The 20631-nt window shown below is 35.3% G+C and overlaps 1 protein-coding gene across 1 annotated transcript; it reads left to right on the top strand.

The window, feature by feature from the left end:
* Positions 1-468: 468 nt before the first annotated feature.
* Positions 469-18309, top strand: LOC122032019 (DNA-directed RNA polymerase 2B, chloroplastic/mitochondrial-like). The gene is made up of 10 exons (XM_042591262.1): positions 469-1580; positions 3930-4145; positions 4237-4370; positions 4455-4521; positions 4620-4678; positions 4816-4933; positions 6133-6246; positions 6355-6486; positions 6584-7000; positions 18167-18309. The coding sequence occupies exons 1-10, from the start codon at positions 708-710 to the stop codon at positions 18266-18268; spliced, it is 2232 nt and encodes a 743-aa protein (XP_042447196.1). The 5' UTR covers positions 469-707; the 3' UTR covers positions 18269-18309.
* Positions 18310-20631: the final 2322 nt, after the last annotated feature.

Raw genomic sequence — 20631 nt, 5'->3', positions numbered from 1 at the left:
GAATAGTCTCTCCTCATTCATTATTTACTTAGAATTACCGAAATAAAAATTTAGATTTTCTAAATATTTTTTTGTGTAGCCGAGATAGAGACAGTTATTTTCAACGGTGTCATATTATTTAATTTCCGACGTAAATATTATTTTAAATTATTTCGTATTCTTTATTTAGGTAAGATCGTTCAACTAAAATTGAACAAGTTTTTTTTTAATGTGTGAACTGTCGAAAGAAAATGACTCTAACTTTTTACTAAACGGTAAATTTTCCGTTTTACTAACATAGATTTAAAAGTGGAAATATATAAATGAGAAAAATTAAAACAAATTAATTTTACGTGAACATTATACGAAAAAACTTAATTTGAAAAATAAATTTAGTCTTCTTCTGTTCATTTGGCGTGATTCTGTAAATACCAATAATTTATGGAACGAAGCGAAAATATCTCTTCCTAAACTAAAACACCGAGCTGAGATGAGAGGGTTTAAGGGGCTTCGGTGCCCATGAAGGCGGCGCCGCCTCTGTTTTTCTTCCTTCTCCCCGACGAGCCACTTCCACCGCGCCGCCTCATCAGCCTCGCTTATGCTCCTCTTTCGTTCGCCGATCATCTCCTCTCCTCGCTCGGTATTGCACCCTCAGATTTGGGCACCTTCTGCGGACCCATAAAATTTTGAGAGGTCACGATTCCAATTCGTCGCCTCACAGAAGAGGTATGTGGCGTAACATTGCAAGAACGGGACTTCGATCCTCTCGAGACCCCAGATTCTTTGGTAGGCGGTCGGACACGCTCCCTTCTGTCTCGGGCTTTCTCGGTTCCTCTCCAAATTCAATTCTTCCTGATAAAAGTAAGTCCTTTAACTCGCCGGTTGCTGCTCGATTCTTGGACGCCGAGTTCCGACAGAGTGGAGAGGGTTTGCCGTATCTATTTCAAACGAATTCGTCAATTTTGGGGCCATGTGGGCTTATTTCGGATTCCAGGAGCTTCGCCAGCGTCGCGGAAGCTGTATCTTCCACTGATTTGGGTGAGACGGAGACTGTCTCTTCTACCGATGCTGATGAAGATGCCTCTACAAGTGAGGAGGTGGAGTGCTTGTTTGAGTTGAAGAATAGCGACATCAGACGAGGTAAGGGCAAGGAGGGCGGGGTTGGTTCTGAGATTAAGCTAAACCAGCAGTTTCAGTACGCACCAAGGAAGGTAGCAGGAATGAGTGCAGCCAGACATACAGCTCTGCGTCGGAGACAAATAAAGATAGAGACTGAAGCTTGGGAGCAGGCGGCAAAAGAGTATCAGGAACTCTTGATGGATATGTGTGACAGAAAGCTTGCCCCGAATTTGCCATACGTTAAGTCCTTGTTCTTGGGCTGGTTTGAGCCATTCAGAGATCAGGTAGCTTCAGAGCAGGAGAAGACTAAGGATATCAAATCTAGGCTACCACATGCTCCATTCTTCAATCATCTTCCTGCAGACATGATGGCAGTCATCACTATGCACAAGCTTATGAGTCTTCTAATGGTTAGCAGCGGAGGTGGGAGTGCTCCCATAGTTAAGGCTGCATGCAATGTTGGGGAGGCCATTGAGCAGGAGGTGCTAATATCTTCTTATGATCTATTTTCAAATTTCTATTTTAGTTTTTGTTTTGGTGTCCATGGACTATCATCTGAATTTATGGCGCACACACTAGGTTAGCTTTTATATATTTCTAGTAAATTCTTGTTCTAGTTTTTGATCTTTTAATTATTGAAGATTAATGACGGAAAATGAAAAACAACCGGACGTGGAATTGAAGCGAAAGTGTAGTGATATTGTTTGAGATTATGGGGTGTTGTATTGTAAAGAAAAAAGAGATTGGATCACATGCAAATTGTGTAAGAGACTTATTATGGGAGGAGTTTATCGGATGAAGCATCATATTGCGGGTATTGTATGACAAGTTGAAGCATGCCCTAAAACATCAGATAAAGACAAAAAAAAAAAAAAGACTAAGAGCTTATCTTGAAAATAGCAAGAATTAGAAGCGAGAAAGGGTAGAAGAACTAAAAGAAGAGATGACGGAAGTAAATATAGGGGTTGATGTAGAGGATGATGATTGTCAAGTGGAGGGAGATGCTTCTAAAAAGAAGTCAAAGCACCTCGGGCCTATTGATAAGTGGATATCCGCAATCGCTTGTTGCCATGTTGGATTGAAACTTCGAATTTTAAACTTAGGCTTTTGGTAAAAGTAATGATATTACTTTTTTAGTATTAATATGGTGATAAATCTTTATTAATATCTTGTTAGTTGCATTTATATATTTATTTGTAGCTTATATAAATTGTACTGTATTGTATGAATCTTATTCATGCATAAAAATCATTTAATTACATACATTACATAAAGAATGATGACTATTTATAATATTATCTATAAAAAAGAGTAAAAAAAAAAAAAATTTAACTGCCAGCCAAGGCAAAACGCGATCCCTGCCACCGCCTAGCGCCTACCGCTATTTATAACACTGTTCCTTTGGAAAATCCTTTTCTGTCCAATTGATTTTAAAACATATTGAGCATCTTATTGAGTAGCAGAAAAATCATTAGAAAACCTTATAAATATAAGGGCATGGATTATTAGTATCACTGAGGGGGAGTGCTAGGAATTGTGCTTCTTATTAAGGTGCAGTTTGAATGAAGGTTTGTGTATGCATTTCTTGTAAGTTGGGGAATCTAGATATACTATATATCATGTAGAATACATTATAGTCATCTGAATTTAGACAAATTCAAATTAAAAGTGTATTTCAAAATGAGTAGTTAATTAAACACCCTTGAGTGTTCAATCATTTCAACTTTTCTGTCTCTAGAGGTTTACAGCTTCTACATAGCTCATTTCTGGCTGTCCTGTTTTGTATGTTCAAATCTGATCATAAGATCATATTTGGCTATTTCAAAAATATCTAACACAAACCTAGATTTGATCCTATAAAGGTGGAGCTTGCAAGCATTATCACTTTTGACACAACAATTTTCTATTTTATTTTATTCAAAGAAAATATTTACATTTACTTGTCAACTATTAATTAAGCTTAGAAGAACTCAGACAAAAAAGGGTGGATCACCCATGACGAGGCATTGTTTTAGTGGATTTGTGTGGAATAAGCAGCCAACTGCCTTTGCTTTTCTTTCTTTAAGGAAATATTAGTTTTTGGTGCTCATAAATGAGACAGGAACTTTTATCAGCGTAAAGTTTGATTTGAGATCTTACAAGTTGTTATATAACCTCCATAAGGATCTTAGCCAGCAATTCAAATTTATCTTATGAGGAATGTTGTTGATACCCTTCCCTTTAGAAAACTTGAATAAAATGTGCATCCATTCAAAAAATGCATAGGTCTTAATGGTATCAGAGAATGAAATACCTCCTTCCCTATCATCTTAGCCGACTTGTACTAGAGGAAAGTTTATCAAGACCAAGTACACAAATCTTCCAGTTTATCGCTGAATGAGAATTGTACCTCATTCCCATCAGCTTGTCCATTGGTCCCTTGTGTATCTAATTGAAGCTGCAGATGTTTTTAGTACTATTGACCACAGAAAATTCATCATGAAGTTCTAAAACCTTCAATTAGAATCGTAATGGGATTATTGATGCTGCTTCAAATTGTAATATTTCTGCCCTCTTAATGGTTTGATATTGTAGTTCTCAGAGGTTTTTGCCTTGTACTTTCTAGATTTCTTCATTTTTATTCTAGTTTGTTGTGGACAGCAATTAAATATTATAAAATTAGTTTTGGCATTTTTATAAGCTTTATGTTTCTACTTATCATTGAATTGTATACTTGAGATATGATGTGGTAATGCTACTATAACAACTTTTAGTTTCATTGGTTAATATGTAATTGATTGTGCTTGTTAAGCTGTGCTGGCCTCATTTGTGAACACTTCTGGATGGATCAGGTTAGAATTCACAGGTTTTTAGAGAAGATGAAAAAGAAGGATGACAAGGAAAAGACAACTGAAGAAGCGGAAGGTGATGACACCGTGTCAAAGGATCCAGAGTTTTTGTGGAAGAAGGTAAATATTTTGTTGAAGCAGCAGAGGCCTCATCAAATAGGGAGGATCCTCAAGTGCCAAGATGACTGGAAACCTTGGGGTCAAATAGCCCAGGCCAAGGTATAACCTTTTTTTTTTTTTAATTTAGAAATTTTATATTGCATTTAGCTGTATGATTTTAGCTTCATTTTACAAACTTTTTTTTGGTTAGGTTGGGAGTCGTTTGATTGAACTATTAATGGAGACAGCTTATGTACAACCTCCTGCTAGCCAGTCAGCGGACAATAATCTAGATATTCGACCTGCATTCAGACACACCCGTAAAGCTATTATAAAAGAAGAAACGTAAAACTCTTGATCTTCATTCTCCTTTTAAATTGGTTGAAAACCATTTATTTTCCCACACTGATATTAGTTCTTCATCTACAGGAAGCTCAGGCGAGTTTATGGGGTTATCGTATGTGATCCACTAGTTCGTCAAGGATTAGACAAGACAGTTAGTTTGTTTATTCACTCATCTCCCTTTTGTGATATTTACTCTTATGATGTTTCTTACAAATGTTCGTTTGCTCTAAAACAAATTCTGTTTAACAGCCAAGACACATGGTCATGCCTTACATGCCTATGTTGGTGCCTCCAGTAAATTGGACAGGGTATGTGCTTCCCGGTCAGACAGTTACTGACAATGCTTGAGTAAACTCTGTTGATGTAACTAATCATTTGTTCTTATCAATATAATAACATATTTTGAAAAAGAAATATTCCTAATGGCTTTATTTTGGGTTTTTAGGTATGCCAAAGGAGGACATTTATTTCTATCATCTTATATAATGAGAACACATGGTGCAAGACAACAAAGGGAGGCAATTAAAAGGGCTCCAAGACAGCAGATGCAAGCTGTTTTTGAGGTTTTATATCATGAAAACTTATTAAACTTGTACATTACTTATGCAACCGTAAACTCAAGAATCTTTTCAAATATATATATGTAGATATAGATATAGATAGATAGATAGAGAGAGAGAGAGGAAATTTACCCTGCACACCCTTATCCTGCATACTCATAGGCGACTGAGTACAAATCTGGGCGCTCGGAAGCCTGTCCGGGCATCCCGATCCACTTTTGTCGATCGGGGCGCCCGGATTTATACTCAGTCGCCCATGAGCGTGTAGGATAAGGGTGTGTAGGGTATCAAACCCATATAGCCTTGTCTATTGATGCTTATGTCTATTGGTGCTTAATGTCTGATCAAATACCACACATCATCTTATATTTTCATGATTTTTTTTCTATTAACATTATTGTTTACTTGGAACTCAACCTAATTCTTTTGGTTTTTCTAATTATTGATATATGCATCTGGAATCGTAAAGTTTCAATTATATGAGAAATGAGAAAAATTTTAAAAGGAGAAAAATCCACATCATAATAACTGCTGTACCCACTTTCTCTTCCATGGATAAGTATCAAAAATTATAAAAACCATTTTAGCTGAAATTAAATAAACTATTTGTTCAATTTTTATTATTATAAATGAATTAAAATAATTAATTTATTTGGACATTATTATCTGCTTATAAAATATAAAGTGACAATAAATTTTCAACTTTTAAATTTTAATATTTTAAAAACATAAAGAAGAAAAATCCACAACATGATAACTGCTGCATCCACATCTTAATTTCTATGCAATATAAGAACTACGGATAAATTTATTTAAATTTTTTTATTTAATTATTCATGCATTGTGTGGGTCGAATTCTAGTTTAGTCTGAATATTGAAAGTGGTTAGTCCTTTTCGTTGTAACCTTATGGATTCAGTATTCTTTGATCCTTTGCCATTTTGAAGTGCTTTATATCTGTTGAACTACCATACCTGGCTTTCACATTTGGAAATGCATTATTGGAACATGCTTGAGCTTCTCAAGATACTTGCAACATTTTGTTAATGTTCTGTATTGCTGCTAGCAAGAGCCTGCTTAGTGACATTTTTGCTTATCTGCACTACAGCTTGCATCTACTAAAGCAATTTTGGGATGGTTATTTTCTGTTGTCCAGGATAAGTTATTCTTTGAATTATCAGAGAACTAATCACACATATTTCAGGCTCTGGACACACTTGGTAGTACCAAATGGCGGATAAACAAAAGGGTACTTAGTATTGTAGAAAGAATATGGTCTAGTGGAGGATGTATTGCTGACTTGGTTGACCGTGAAGATGTGAGTTTATCTTTGATATGCAAACTTTAGTTCTAAAGCGTTAAGCTCTTGTCACTTATGACAATGTTACTTGTTTGAGTCTCATTTTTGATAATTTTCCAACTCCAGATCCCTCTTCCTGAGAAACCTGATACAGAAGATGAGACTGAACTTCGGAATTGGAAATGGAAAATCAGATCTATTAGGAAGGAAAATAATGAAAGACACTCTCGACGCTGTGATGTGGAACTTAAGCTCGCTGTAGGAAGATATATGTTGTATTATTATCATACTTCCATACATTCCTCTTACTAACATTTTTACCTAGATATGAGTTCACCTCCATTCTTGAAATCAGGTAGCGAGAAAGATGAAAGATGAGGAGGGATTCTACTATCCACACAACTTGGACTTTAGAGGGCGTGCTTATCCAATGCACCCCCACCTAAACCATCTTGGTTCTGATTTATGCCGAGGAATTTTAGAGTTTGCAGAAGGAAGACCACTTGGAAAATCTGGGTTACGCTGGTTAAAGATTCATTTAGCAAATTTATATGCTGGTGGAGTGGACAAGTTGTCTTATGATGGCCGATTAGCATTTACTGAAAGTCATCTGGAGGATATATTTGACTCTGCAGATAGACCACTTGAGGGTGAGCGTTGGTGGTTAGGTGCTGAAGGCCCATTGCAATGCCTAGCAGTTTGTATTAATCTTGCTGAGGCATTAAGAAGCTCTTCTCCTGAAACTACAATTTCACACATATCCGTACATCAGGTACATGAAAATTCTAGATTCATTTTCTTTGCTTAAAGGAGTGGTCTCAGTCTCTAATTAGGATTCATGCTTGTTTTGTATTAGTTCTTACATTTCAATTATCCTCATGAATTAGGATTCTATAATCAATGGGATGAACAAACCTATGGGAACTTAGGGTATGTTGGAAGCAAGGTTTAAAATCTTGACTGTCAGGTTTCGGTCAGATGGAGCGATATAGTTTTAATATCATATCATGTCATCTTGATATTATTTTGGTATATATATATATATATATATATATATATATATATATATAGTAATTATTAGATAAATATGTTTATTGTGTATAATTTTAAAATAAGTTGTATATTGATTTTATATAAATTCTCAATCATGGAACAACTTAATATTGTTAGATAAAATAATTAAATATAATTTTCTTATAACTTGAATTAAAATTGATACATCATAATATGTTACCTTACTAATACCAAAGAAGTGACATGAATAAGATGGAAGCATTGGTTCTTGCAACATTTTGTTTAGGTCAACTCTATAGTTCTCTAACACCCATATTAAATAATCATCCCATGACATGCAATATTGATATTGATTTCTCCACATGTCCATCAACGTGCCTCGATTCATCACCGGATGTTGGATTTGAACTGACACCACTAAAATCAGAACGGATACGGGTACAAACACAGGATAAGGATAAGCATACGTCCCCGAGCTCTGGTATGATGGATCACCATATGATGCATCAAAGTTATAATAAGAAGATTGCGAGTATGATGAACTTCGACTAGAATCAATCTCAGCTAAACACTCCCACATATTTTGATAATTATGAGCTTCCTTGTGTTTGTCACCCTTATATCGATATTGATATTGAATAACGCTACTTCTAGCTCCATGATCATAATCTTGAATTGCATGTGTGTAATCTATTTCACATGTCCATGGGTCCGATCCTAGAGTAGGGGGAACATAATTTTTACTACTAGACGCATCACCACTGTCATCACTTCCTTGAGTACTTGCACTGCTATCAATATTACTATCCTCATTTCGAACTTCTTGTCGGACTATTGTGTCAGAAGGTAATGATGTTTCATCACTGTCAACAGGTTCTTACTCATTAATTGCATCGAGTGAATTTTCTTTAATTCTCAATTAACCCATTCCAGTAAAAATAGGAGGTTTAACTTTTTCTTTCTTTTTAGTAAAAATTACAGGAGCTTTGCCTTTGCTTTTGTCTTTATCTATGAACTTTGGTTGGATTTGGGGTTGGGATATTTGAGACCGTCGAGATCGAGATCTAGAAAATCAAAATTCTTGATCAAAAGCTTCATCATCATCTTCCTCATATATATCTCCTCTAGCTTGTATTTTTCAATCTGTTGAGTAAGAAATTGAGATGGTTATGGTGGGTCTCTGCGTCATCAAGTAATAGATTCTCGGTCTCGATAGTGCTCCACCAATCCATCGTTGGATCGTTCTCGATTTGGACAAATCCAATATAAAATGAGTCTACATCACCGAACTCTTGTTCTTCATTCTCTTCTGTTTCTTCAGATAATATTATAATGAACTTAGACCCGTTCAAGATGAATATAAAAACTTTTTGTACTTTTAAATGACGATGTTGATCGATTTTTTTCACCACACCATTGAATGATATGCAAGAGAATTCGTCTAATGTTTTCAAATTTGAAGTTGATCCTTCGTATTATAAGCATAAGCGATAAATAAGAACATAATTTAAATAGTATTTATATTTGTTGACAATAATTAGTAATAATTTTTACTATATTTATCTGCATCTAATTTATGTCTGCATGTCACTGCAATAGAATCGCTAAAAGAACTATATGCCTCTCGAAATAATTGACTTTCATTAATAGTCTCAGCAATTGATTCTCTATTTGTATGTAGTCTTGATATTACATGTGGGCCACTAATAAATCCTCATTTGTGTCAAAATTATGATGGTATTAAAATGTCGGATTGAGATAATAACCTACGATAATTAAACATATATAATTTTTAATAACAATATTAAAAAATTCTTTATCATTAAAAAATACGTACCGGTCAAATGAATATATTTTCTCATTTGATCATCCTATCTTGTAGTGATTATATCGATGTAATGTTGATACTTGGTTGATGATTATAAACGCCTCTTAATTTTCTCTTTTGCTTCATGAATTAGGCGGTAAACATTGTCCATTTGTGGTTTCTTGTCCATATCGACTTTACGTAGAACAACGTACAATGGTGCTATTGTTATAAGAATATCTGCGATATAGTTCCAAAATCTGACAAATATAATAATTTTTTTGCACCTCTTTACCTTCGGCCACGTTAGAATATCAAGAGGCTTCCTCCTCAGAAGAGAACATGACCTTCAATCCGACTTTTTTTTGATTCAACGATTTTAACAGGAGAAAGTGAGTGACAAACTTAGTTGCTCCTGGTCGTAGAATCTCTCCATCAATAAATTTTCGCATAAATCCATGAACCCAATGATAATTATGGAGGAATTTTGTTAAAGATTGACCTTTTTTTACTACCTTCTTCACTATATCGAGCTTATCGATATCTTCCATCATCAAATCAACAGTGTGCTGCGCATGATGTCCAAAATAATGTTTAATACTTTTGCTCCAATAACTCTCCAACCCTCTTAAAGTTGATACCATTATCTGTAATCCCTGCACTATTTGTTCTGCACCTATCTCTTGAACTACACTATCTATTAAATGATATATGTATGGTGCATCATGATAGCATATAGTTGCATCAATAGATTTATGAAATATCACCTTTCTATTGCAATATAGTATAAAGTTAATAATGCTCTTCCGTGTAGGTCTTATCTAGCCATCACACATCAACGTAACCTCATATAAGCTCCATTGCTTCTTGCATGATAGGATCCAAGTCTTGATCTCCTCCACTTGTTCATTTAAATATTGACCGACAATTTCATATCCAGTCAGATGTTGAATACCAGGACCAAATTTTTGGATGTTGGACACCATGTTATGGTAGTATGTGTTGTTTACTACATTAGGGGAAATATGATTAAAATAAAAAAAATTTAGCAATACTTTTACCGATTGATTTCTTCTTCTCTTTTAAATATGCATCATCAATCCTAGTTTGTTTGCTAGTTTGGTCTTGGAATGCTAGTGGATCAATATGCACATCTTCGTCCAATAGAAGAAAAAAAATGACCAATACCACCTTGTGTTAAAGTAATACGAACACTTGCACTTCTTCCTAATGCTGCTGTAGTTGAGCCACTTCTACTGGCACCAGAGCCACGTCTATGTTGCATATTTTGCTCATAGTCATATTGAGTTCGAGAGGCACTGAGAGCTGCTAAAAAGTCATCATTTGGAATTTCACCATGACCTTTAAATTCATCATAGATTGGTTCTTTAGAGCTTCAGCTATCAACAAGTTTATGTTGTTGTTGTTTATACTTTAATGTTGTTTTGCCATCAAGTTTCTCTTTCATTGCACGACGAACTTCTTGAGAAACTTTTGGAGAATTAGAAACATCCGGATATCCACTAGCAAGATGTTTTAGGTTTGTGATCCCACCGCCGCATCCAATCATATCGCAATACAAACATTGTCAATGGAATTAATTTTCTAATATATGTGCGTGTCTCCAAGCTGGATCATGAGATTGTTGTTTTGGTGTCATTGCCTATGCATTATAAAAAAATTAAGAATAATACACATTTTCTGGTAATGATCATCATTTTATAACGTCAATAATATATTTATCATTGTAAATTTACAAATTAAGTCTATAAACTCTAAAGATCAACTTCCTGAAATTTGAAACAATCTCCTAAAGATATTAATTCACTTTTCTCAATTTAGAATTATCAGAATTGCACAAAATTATAAGTGTTTTTATTAGGAATTATAAATTTGATGACATACCTTTATCAAAACTTCTAAAATAACGGATTGTAATGTTTCCTAAACAAATCAAGTAAAGACATTATAGGACAAAAATATATATGACATATCAGTAGAAGTATTTTTTGACAAAAATATATATTCGTATGTTCAGGAATAAAGAATCATAAAAGTACAAAAATATAATATGTTAATATTCATGGATCCAAATTTTAAATTAATTCTAAGATAAAAAATATTATCTATAATAAATATATAAATTAACATAAAGATGTTACTTTATATATAATAATTATACAAATTAATTAATTAATTATTTAATTAATTATTATTTGTAAAAATATTAAATAATAAAAATATAAGAATATAATTTAATTTATTAGATTTTTAAAGATCTTTTTAGAATTTTTTTAGAATATTAGAATATAAATCTGAATTATTATAATTATTTAAAAAATTGTAAATGAAATTTAAAATAATAAAAAAATATTAGAATATATATCTGAATTTTTATATATTTTTTTGAATTTTAAAATGAAATTTAAAATAAAAAAATATTAGAATATAAATCAGATTTATTATAATTTTTAAAATTTTTAAATACAATTTAAAATATTAAAAAATAATTTTTCAGAATATTAATTAAAATTTTAATTTTAAATATATATTTTTATATTTTTTATTGGGATAATTTAGTTAGAGTTTATAAAAGCCTATTTAGAATATCACACCTACTTAGGAATTGTTTAAATTAATTAAATCTAAAATTTAATTTATTTACTCAAAACTAGGGCACGACAACGGTGGATCGCAGGGGTCCGACGGCGTTGAGGGCGTTGCGGGATGCCTCCGGTACTGCTAGAGGCGTTCGGCGCCGCCGGCAATGCTTCCGAGACGGGGACGCCGACGAATAGGGGAAATCATACCTCCGGAGTGGTCGCTTCTCTTGCCATCGCTGCTCGCCTTGCCTCTCACTCTCTGGTGTCTTTTTATAGGTTTTTTTTTAACATTTTACTACTAGCGATCGATTAATTGCGACAAAAGGAATAAAATCAATTCCTTCTATAATCGATCGTGTGACAAAAGGAATCTGTTGGTGCAGCGGGGCTAGCAAGAGGGGGGTGAAATGGTGAATTGTCTGCAAAATAAAAATTAACCATTCTTGATCTTCCAACTCTGACTAGTAACACAATTATAACAAAAGAAATTGAACAACTAAAAAATAGAAGAGGCTAAAAAATTAACTTGGTTACAACCTAGATGGTTGTTAATTCAAGGCAGTGAAGGGCACTAGTAGATCTCTTTCGTTGCAGACAGAGAAGCCTCTTACAGATGTTGACAACTCAGAAAATAGACTAGGAAAGATTATAAGAGTTGTAGTTACAGTTGTTATTTATTTCCTAGCTCCAGGGGTCTTTTTATAGTTCCTGAAAAATCTTATCCAAGGGTGGAAGACGCCTTCAAGAGGGTTTAAGGCGCCTTCAATCAGTTAAGTTTTATTCGTGCGAAGATAAAACTTTATCTTCGCTAACGGATGTCGAAAGGCGCCTTTAAGGGCTGAAAGGTGCCTTCGTACCTTCCAAGCCTTTGAAGGCGCCTTCAGTACTGTTCAGAGAAGGCGCCTTTAAAGCCTTTGAGTGCGCCTTCAGCAGTGTTCATCCGGAAATGGTTAACTTCCCTTGTTAATCATTTTTTGCTCCGTTCGCTTGGGTGATGCTCCGCCCATCCAAAGTTGAGTTCACCCGAACCTAACTCCGGCCTTCTCCTCGAGCCGATTGTTGGACCTCGTGGTTGTTTTGATGTGATCAACCAAGTTAAGTTAGATCCTGTTTTGGTTTGATCCCTATGTCTAAGTGTGTAGGAGCTTAGGAGTACAAGAAGTCGAGCGGAAGACGTGACTAGCGAGAAGGACGGCATGGGAGAGCAGAAGCGGGTTGGTGCGTCAGGGGCGAATGTTGCGGAAGAATACAGCGGTGGACGAGAAGGCGAACGTTCGAGGGACGAGAAGCCGGAGCGGAAGCTTGCTCGAGGAGAAAGTCGAAAATTGGGTTCGGGCAGTAACGAAGCAGAGAGAGGCTGTTGAAGGCGCCTTCTATGGGAATAGAAGGCGCCTCAGAGGCGCACCTCCGCCACCTTCAGGTGGAAGACGCCCTCCATAAGCATGGAGGGCGCCTTCCATGAGTATGGAAGGCGCCTTCGGCCGGTCAAACTAACCGTTCGCGATGGATAAAGCTTTATCCACTGCGCCTGGAGGCCTTCCAAGCCCTTTAGGCACCCCCTTGGACTAGGAAATAAAAGAACAATTGCTGTAATCAATTTCCTAGTCTTTTCGAGCTTTTCATAGATTGTAAGAGGCTTCTCCACTACTGAAGGAGATATTTCTAGTGGAGTTTTGCAATCGCCTTGGATTAACAACCACCTAGGTTGTAACTAAGTTAAATATTTTAGCCTCTTTTAATTGTATTAGTTGTTCATTTGAGTTTATAATTATTGTGATAATGCTACTAATCTTAGTTGGAAAAACAGAGAAAGATTTTGTTTTTTTTTAACAAACGCTGCGTCCTCTTACCGACCCCGTTGCGCTAACAAGTAGTATCAGAGCCCAATCGCCTCAGAAGGATTAATCGTCGATTGAAGCATAAAGACCAAGACGATGGCTGGTGCAAGCATTCACCCACCAAAATTCAAGGGAGATTTCGCACAATGGAAATGTCGAATGGAGGTATTCTTCAAAACAGATTTCAAAATTCTATTAATAATGAAATATGATTTTATAGTTCCAAAAGACAAAGAAGAATATCAGTGGAGTGGACATCTGCTTAACGTTCTTCCGTCCCAGGAAGTCAATCGAATCGGCAGCTACGACTCCGCGAAAGAGCTCTGGAAGGTTCCTAGAACTTCACGAAGGCACCTCGGAAGCAAAGTTAACAAAATGAGACATTCTCCGAACCCAGCTAACAAACCTGAGGATAAACAATGGAGAAAAGGTGGCGCAAATCGAACTGACTCAAGCAATCTTGGAGAATCGTTAAACCGAGATTCAATCCGGTATGCGCTCAACGCCTTCCCGAGAACTTTAGAATGGGTGTCCTTATTAGATGCATACTACATCTCTAAGGATCTTGAGGTAAGTACGGTAGAGAATTTGTTTTCCACTTTTGAACTTCACAAATTGCAGATCCTAAAGAAATAGAAAAGATAAATCTCAATGTTGCTCTAAAAGTAAAGACGGAAGATCAAGACTCCGAAGCATCCATCGATGAAGTCGAAGCGGTTCTTATAGTAAGAAAGTTTAATAAATTTATTAAATCTAATAAATTTAAATCGCAGACGAGAAAACATCTTCGAAATAGAAGGACTGTCCGATGCTATAATTGCAACGAAGAAGGATACATTAAAGATGACTGTCTGAACTGAAGAACAAAGACAAGGAAAAGAATAAGAAGCCAGCACGACCCAAACATAATCTCAAAACTACGTGGGACGAGCTGTCATCCTCCGAATCTGAAATTGAAGCATACGCTAGACTAGCCCTAACATCAATCCATCAAGAAGAAGATGAGACTAACTCAGAGATGAGCATAAATGAAGAGGGAGGATCATCAGAAGCAAGCAACGATGAAGGGGGAGCATCAGAACTTAAGGTAAGTGAGGTACGTGCTCTTTCACCCGAGCATTCATTTCAGTTCATTAAAGCACTTTCGAAAGATTTAGTAAAATTGGAAAAAGAGAATGCTGATTTAAAAAGACAGTTAGATAATTTAAAATCACAAAATGATAATTTAAAAATTCAAATCAAAAGCTCAAATGATCATGCATGCTTGAAATTGAACAGTTGTCAAAAACCAAAACATGGAAAGTATAGTAGATTAAATTGGTATATTAGATATCACCGACAACTTAGAAGAATTCCCAAAGGATATATACCCCCTAAATTTTTTATTAACCCAGTAGGAAGGAACCTATATCGGGTTCCAAAACCTTACTTAGATTAAACATTTTTTTTTGAATTTAAGACTTTCAGAAAAATTAAATGTTTAAATTCTTTAAAAGACTTTGTCTAGAAGTGGTTGATGATCCAATAACCAAGAAGGCCTAGTACCTCGCCACAACTTGGAAGCCAATTACTGAATTGAATATTTAATTATCAACTGATAAGCTTGTGAAATTAGATAAATAATGCTTTTAATATTTGCCAATTATTTGAAAACTTCATTACTTAGAAAATCTTTAATCTTAAAATTTTTAAAATTATTATTTTACCCTAGTTTTTGATGTGATGAAAGGGAGAGGAATAGATACGGAGGTTACGTTTTTATTAATTATGTTTTTGTCATTTCTTTACTTACAAATTATACTCGAATTTTCAATTTTTATATTCAACTTAATACTTAAAATGTTTTACAAACTTAAAAGTTTTGCAAATTTATTTTTTCTGTTTGTTTTACTCTAACTTGAACTTGAGTTGATGCACATCAAAAAAGGGGAGATTGTTGGACCCCCGTGGTTGTTTTGATGTGATCAACCAAGTTAAGTTAACTCCTGTTTTATGTTGATCCTTGTGTCTAAGTGTGCAAGAGCTTAAGAACACAAGAAGTCGAGCGGAAGACGTGACTAGCGAGAAGGATGACACGGGAAGAGAGTCGACGTGCTTGGTGCGTCGAGAGACGAGATGTTGCGGAAGAATACACCGGTGGACGAGAAGGGCGTGCACGGCGTTCGAGGCACGAGAAGCCAGAGCGGAAGTCCGCTCGAGGAGAATGCTAGAAATTGGGTTCGGATGAGTCCTATTTCGGTTGGCCGCAATCACCCAGGCGATCATGAGCGGAGCGGAGCAAGGCGCACGGAATGGCGCCTTGGCGCGCCCGCCACGGAGGAGGTGCCCTCCGTGCTTATGGGCGCCTCCAGAGGAGCCCCAGCGGGTATGGAAGGCGCCTTGACCCGATCAACTAGCCGTTCGTAGTGGATAAATTTATCCACACGGGGCTCTTCGAGCCCTTTGGGCGTTCTCAGCTTGATGAGATTTTTAGGGGATATAAAGATCCTGAACCTAGAAATTTAGAACAATTTGTAATCAATTTCCTAGTCTTTTGAAGCTTTCATAGATTGTAAGAGGCCTCCGCTTACCTAAGGAGATATTTCTAGTGAGTTTACCGCCTTGATTAACAACCACCCAGTTTGTAACCAGTTAAACCTGTTAGCCTCTTTTAATTGTATTAGTTGTTCATTTGAGTTTATAATTATTGTGATAGTGCTACTAATCTTAGTTGGAAAAACAGGAAAGGTTTTATTTTTTTAACCGACTGTGCGCCCTCTTACAAGCCCCTTTGCGCTTCTCGTCTCTTGGACGTCCACGTTCTTCTCATCCACCGGTGTATTATTCCGTAGCACCTCGTTTTTCGGATGCACCAAGCCCGTCGACTCCCTTCCCGTGCCATCCTTCTTGTCAGCTGCGTCTTTCGCTCGACTTCTTGTGTTCCTAAGCTCCTGTACACTTAGGCACAAGGATCAAATACAACATGATTTAACTGAACTTAGTGGCCGTATAAAACTACTCCGGGGTACTTAAAGAATCAATTTGATTCCTACGTCGCTCGATTAATCTATTGCGACAACGCACGTGCTGTTACGGATGTGCGTGTATCACGAGCCGAAATCATAGCGTGTCGGGTGCCGGTTTCGGCCGGGCGACGGAACAGTAAAAATCGTCTGTGCTGCTTGGCATGGAATGACATTCTTTTCCTTGGTTGGAAGGGAATAAAAGAAAGAATAAAAATATATAAAGCATAAAACATAAAAGAAAAGATGAATTGGAGGGAAGAGGCGTATGGATACTTTAAGTATGAAAGGAATTGATTTCCTGCTCCAACCATTCTTGTCATCCCTGATATCACAAGGAAAAAGATGATTTAATATGGACTTGCGAATTTCGGCGGCCAACATTGTCTGATGGACAGTTACTTGGTGTCAAACAAATTGCAATTGGTAGACCACTCACCACTCTATATTTAACAAAGCATGATTTGTATGGAGTAAATGCAAAGATAATGCTCCAGTTTTTCAGACAAATTTTGCTCTTCCTTGAGTGGACGATAGAGGCAAATGCTGAGATACTTTTGATTCACTTTTTAAAGGAGAGAGATTTAAATAGTTTGGTGGAATCGAGTTTAAAATTTCAACCCTTGTCGAGGTTTCGGTCTTGGACCAAAGCGATATAATTTCGATGCAGTATCGTATTATGCCAATATAGTTTGGTATTTTTTAAATATAAAATATATTAATTAAAAAATAAAATATTTAACATAAATATTAAAAAATAAAGTATATAAAAAATAATCTTTAAAAAAAGGAAAAGATATAAAAATAGATAATAAATAAATAAAAATTTTATGAGGGTTTAATAAAATCTATTTAGATTATCTTCACTATAATTAAGAGTTGATTAAAATAATTAACCTAAGTTTAATTAAAAAAATCCGAAATCCAACACCACTCATGAGCTTGCGCTACTTCGGCGGTGCTGCAGAGTTGCGCGACCCCTCAGCCATGGTCACAGGGATCGCGGAACTCCTCCGGGGCGACCACAGTGGTCGTGCGACCCCTCTTCAGCAGTCATAGGGTCACACAACGTCTCCGTGGCGGCAGGGAAAGGGTTATGCGATCCCTCTGCTGTTGTTGTGAGGTCGACCAAGGCCTTCGCTGTGACCACGAGGTTGCGCAATACGTTGCAACTGCCGTGGGTATGGTGTGGGGCATGGGGTCACACAACACGTCGCAGCTGTCGTGGGTCTGGTGCCGGGGTCGTGCCGGTGCCGGTCGTCGAGCGGAACGAGATGTTTCGTCCGTTTCGACTGTCTCAGCACGACACTTTAAACCATGGTGGAATCAATTGATAGGAACATTTTGAGTTCTACAAAACATAGTGACTGAGTAACTTATTTTGGAATTAGTTACGACCATTTGGAGGGGGAAATAAGGCCAATAAATCCTCCAATGTTAATAGTCGTGTGCTGATATTTTGTTTGTGAAAATATACTTATTTGTGCATGGAAGTTGAGAATATCTTAGAGTTTTGTAATGTGTTTTTCTTTTTTTGGACAATTTTGTTATTCCATCTAACTATGCTATTGGTAATCGTGTGAATAATCTCTTTGGCTTTAACTTTATTTTGTTACTAAAAGTGGGTATTCTGTACAATCAAATAATTAGTGACTGAAAGAATTCTTTTTTCAGGATGGATCATGTAATGGACTTCAACACTATGCCGCTTTAGGAAGAGATAAGGTAGACTCTCAATTTATCAATTACAATTCTATTCCTGTATTGGATTTGTGATTAAACTATTTTTTTATCAAGCCAGAATCAAAGTGCTAGAATAGATCTTTTGATAATTTTTATATATTTCTGCTGAGATTTTTTGTTATGCTTACAAAAAAACACTTATTAAAATTGGAAGCCTTATTTTCATCATGTGTTAAATTTTGTTTGCATCTTCAATGTTCAGTTAGCTGTTGTATAGTGTATTTGAATAGTTCAAATGTAAATTCTATTTCAGGACACATGTACTTGATGTTTGGTTCTGCTTGAGAGAGTTTATCTCTTTTGGTATCCCAAACTTGTGATGCCGTGGTTCAAGCCTAGATCACTGAATAATACCTTGTCCATTTCTTTTGAATATAATTCTCAGTTTCTTCATTACTTTGATAATAAAAATTGCATGAAAGAGAAAATAGATCAATAACTCCATTTGTGTGGGATAATTTCAATACCCCAATTCTGGTACTTTTATGATTAACATAAAGAAGGGAGAGAGACTAGATCTTTCTTTCACAACTAATCAGTCCAAATCATGCCCCTTGTTTCAATTTCTCACTTTGCAATATGAAACTATTAAACCATGGCCTGCAAACCATTACCCACCAACTAGCTCTTCAACCTCACTAGCTGCCGTGGTTGCCAAAAGTTGCTGATATTGATATGGATCATTTTTACAAGATAGTTATTGAAAGGGAGATTCAACTTTTTCCAAGAAAGCATGTTTTTTTGAAAGTTCAACAGCTGAGTGGGAAAAGGAGATTAAAAGAAAATAGCTAAAAACACTGTTTTAAAAGTGGTTTAGGCAACCACCTAGGTTGAAATGGAAAGAGACCACTTTGCTCATTGCTTAGGTGGCCTATTTAGGAAATTGTTCCAAAAAGCATTCTGCCTTGGTGACCCAGACAGTCTATATGGCCTGCTTAGATGGCATGCAATCTAGGTGGGTTCTTAAAAAAAATGGTTTTTGTTATCTAATTGGTCCTCACTGTGTTAATGGCGGTTTAGGCCATCATCTAGGTTGAAATGGAAGGAGACCACTTTTCTCATTGTTTAAGCAGTCCTTTTAGGAAGTTGTTCCAAAAAGTTTTTCTGCCTTGGTGACGCAAACAGTCTATATGGCCTGCTTAGATGGCACACATTCCTGGTGGCTTATTTAAAAAATGGTTTAGTTATTTAATTGGTTCACTTGAACAAAACCATAATTACCTAATCACACCATATTTTTTTTTTCTGGTTGTGCTATATATCAATCTATGGTGTTATGTATCATAAGTATTGTTATCTTGTGGATTCACACACTAATATATTTACAACTTTGGACCAACCATTGCATGAAACACATTGATATTAATACGCCCAAAAGTACTAAAAAGGGAAAGTTTATTTAATAGGTGGGAGCTTGTTGGTGTATATATCTGTATATGTCATTTGTTTATCTACCCTTCTTGATTTTAAAATATTATTTTAATGTTGATTGCCTAGGACTTCGCTAGGCTCCCACCTAATGTCTAGGCCCCTTGCAGTGGGTCAGACAACGTACCACTTGAAATTGTCTTCTTTTAGTATCTTGGCTAGAAATGTGTTATATTCCATCTACTTTTTAGTGGAAAGTATGAATTAGTTGAAAATTGGTTAAATTCGGTTAATTTTGAATCATTAAGCCTATTTGCTCATAGGGTTGGGCACAATTCTATCTTCTAGTTGGTTGGGAAATTTGAAAGGAATTCTAAATATTTTGGTTCCAATCAAGGTTTAAAATTTTGACTCGTGCTGAAATTTCGGTCCTAGATCGGAACAATATGGTTTTGGTATTGTGCTGTACTTATACGGTTTCAATATTTTTTTTATTTATATATAGTAATTATACGATAAATATGTTTATGGTGTATATAAAAATAAGTTGTATATTGATTTTGTATAAATTTTCAATTATTGAACAACTTAATATTGTTAGAAAAAATATTTAAATATAATTTTTTTTAAAAAAAATTGATGTATCTATAATAATAAGTATATAAATTAACTACTTATTCATTTAATTAATTATTAATTAAATAATATATTTTAAATAGTAAAAAAATACAAAATAATAAAAAATTACCAGAATATAAATCTAATTTATTAGAATTTTTAAAAAATTTTAAATGAAATTTAAAATAATACAAAATAATAAAATATATATAAATTAGAATATAAATCATAATTATTATAATTTTTAAATTTTTGAATGAAATTTAAAAAAATTAAAAACAAATTTCCAGAATATTAATTAATAAAATTTATTTTAATTTTAAATATATTTTATTAGGATAATTAATTAGGGTTTATAAAAGTCTATTCAAATATCAAGGCAATACGTAACTGAAACGAAGTACATCGAT

This window comes from Zingiber officinale, chromosome 11A (assembly GCF_018446385.1).
Source record: "Zingiber officinale cultivar Zhangliang chromosome 11A, Zo_v1.1, whole genome shotgun sequence".
NCBI lineage: Eukaryota > Viridiplantae > Streptophyta > Magnoliopsida > Zingiberales > Zingiberaceae > Zingiber > Zingiber officinale.
The sequence above is the reverse complement of the archived record's forward strand: the minus strand, read 5'-3'. Positions and strand labels throughout refer to the sequence as shown.

What these genes read in the sequence shown, in the direction of transcription:
- LOC122032019 (XM_042591262.1), top strand. Translation starts at nt 708, where the DNA reads ATGTGGCGTAACATTGCAAGAACGGGACTTCGATCCTCTCGAGACCCC. An exon ending in GGGAGGCCATTGAGCAGGAG is followed by an intron (nt 1,581 to 3,929) that starts GTGCTAATATCT and finishes TGGATGGATCAG; the next exon opens with GTTAGAATTCACAGGTTTTT. An exon ending in GTCAAATAGCCCAGGCCAAG is followed by an intron (nt 4,146 to 4,236) that starts GTATAACCTTTT and finishes TTTTTTGGTTAG; the next exon opens with GTTGGGAGTCGTTTGATTGA.